Below are 1,051 nucleotides of genomic sequence, written 5' to 3'. Positions count from 1 at the left end.
CCGGAAGCGAAGACTTCATGGGCCTCAGCATTAAAGTTGCTGGATCGTGTGCGATAATGAACAGAGCCGGACACGGAAAGGTTAGTGACGCATCGCTGGCCGTGCTTTCTGGGAGATGCGTTGTCTCTAACTTGTACTTCCTTCGGCTACTTACAAGGTGGCCTTTGGAGATGCAGGTTCTTGTGAAGGGCCAAGTGCTGGGTGATTGCTGGTCAGGAGGACACTCTGGAGGGAAGTGAGGCGGATTGTGTTGGACAGTTGTGTTCGTGGACAGAATTGAGGACACACCGCCAAGCTGCCGTCTGGCTCAGTGCTGTTGCTGACCCCGTAGGTCTGCTGTGCACTCACGTCCACGTTTGGAAACAAGATGGCAGTGCTGGAGGTGAAGGCCCCCGCTCTCCTGAGGTGTCAGCAGGGCCCCGGGCCCGGCCCTGGGAGGAGCCTCTCCGTGTTGGCCAGGTACCGGCTTGCTCACAGTGGGATGCGTCTGTGTGTGTGTGCACGAGTGGGTAAGTGAGGGTGTGTAAATGTGTTTGGGGACTGCAAACCACAAGGTAGGTCGGTAGTTCAAATCCACCAGCCTCTTCTTGGAAACCCAATAAGGATCGCTCTGAGTCAGAACTGACTCCACTGCACTTAGCACCAACAACATGTGTGTATTATGAGGGTGTATGTGAGTGTGTCAGTGAATGAAGGACGGTGTGTGAGTGTGTGTATATGTTTGTGAGTGTTATCTCTGTGTGTGCATTGTGAGGGTGTGTGATTGAGGAATGTGTGTGAGTGTGTACATGTATGTTATCTCTGTGTGTGCATTGTGAGGGTGTGTGATTGAGCAATGTGTGTGAGGGCCAACCTCACTATTAGACCATGTCCCCTGACCCCACCTCAGGCCAAGTCCCCTGACCTCACCTCAGACCATGTCCCCTGACCCCACTTGTTCGATGATCTGTTGCAATGGCCACACATAACTCAGGCACCATACTCAGGGTGGGGCTTGTTAGGGAAGTTAAGGCTCAGGGCCGAACTCTGCCAGCTGCTGATAAAAAGCCTC

The 1,051-nt window shown here is 53.5% G+C and overlaps 1 protein-coding gene across 1 annotated transcript in view; it reads left to right on the top strand.

Annotated features, from left to right (window-relative positions):
- WDR27 (WD repeat domain 27) overlaps window positions 1-1,051 on the top strand; it is a 124,786-nt gene that overhangs the window by 39,707 nt on the left and 84,028 nt on the right. The window contains exons 10-11 of the mRNA XM_006876183.1: window positions 13-80; window positions 332-459. Of these exons, the coding sequence (XP_006876245.1) occupies window positions 13-80; window positions 332-459 (196 nt within the window). The remainder of the gene's footprint in view (window positions 1-12; window positions 81-331; window positions 460-1,051) is intronic.

The sequence above is a fragment of the Chrysochloris asiatica genome, unplaced genomic scaffold, assembly GCF_000296735.1.
Source record: "Chrysochloris asiatica unplaced genomic scaffold, ChrAsi1.0 scaffold00361, whole genome shotgun sequence".
In the NCBI taxonomy this organism is placed as follows: Eukaryota; Metazoa; Chordata; class Mammalia; order Afrosoricida; family Chrysochloridae; genus Chrysochloris; species Chrysochloris asiatica.
The sequence above is the reverse complement of the archived record's forward strand: the minus strand, read 5'-3'. Positions and strand labels throughout refer to the sequence as shown.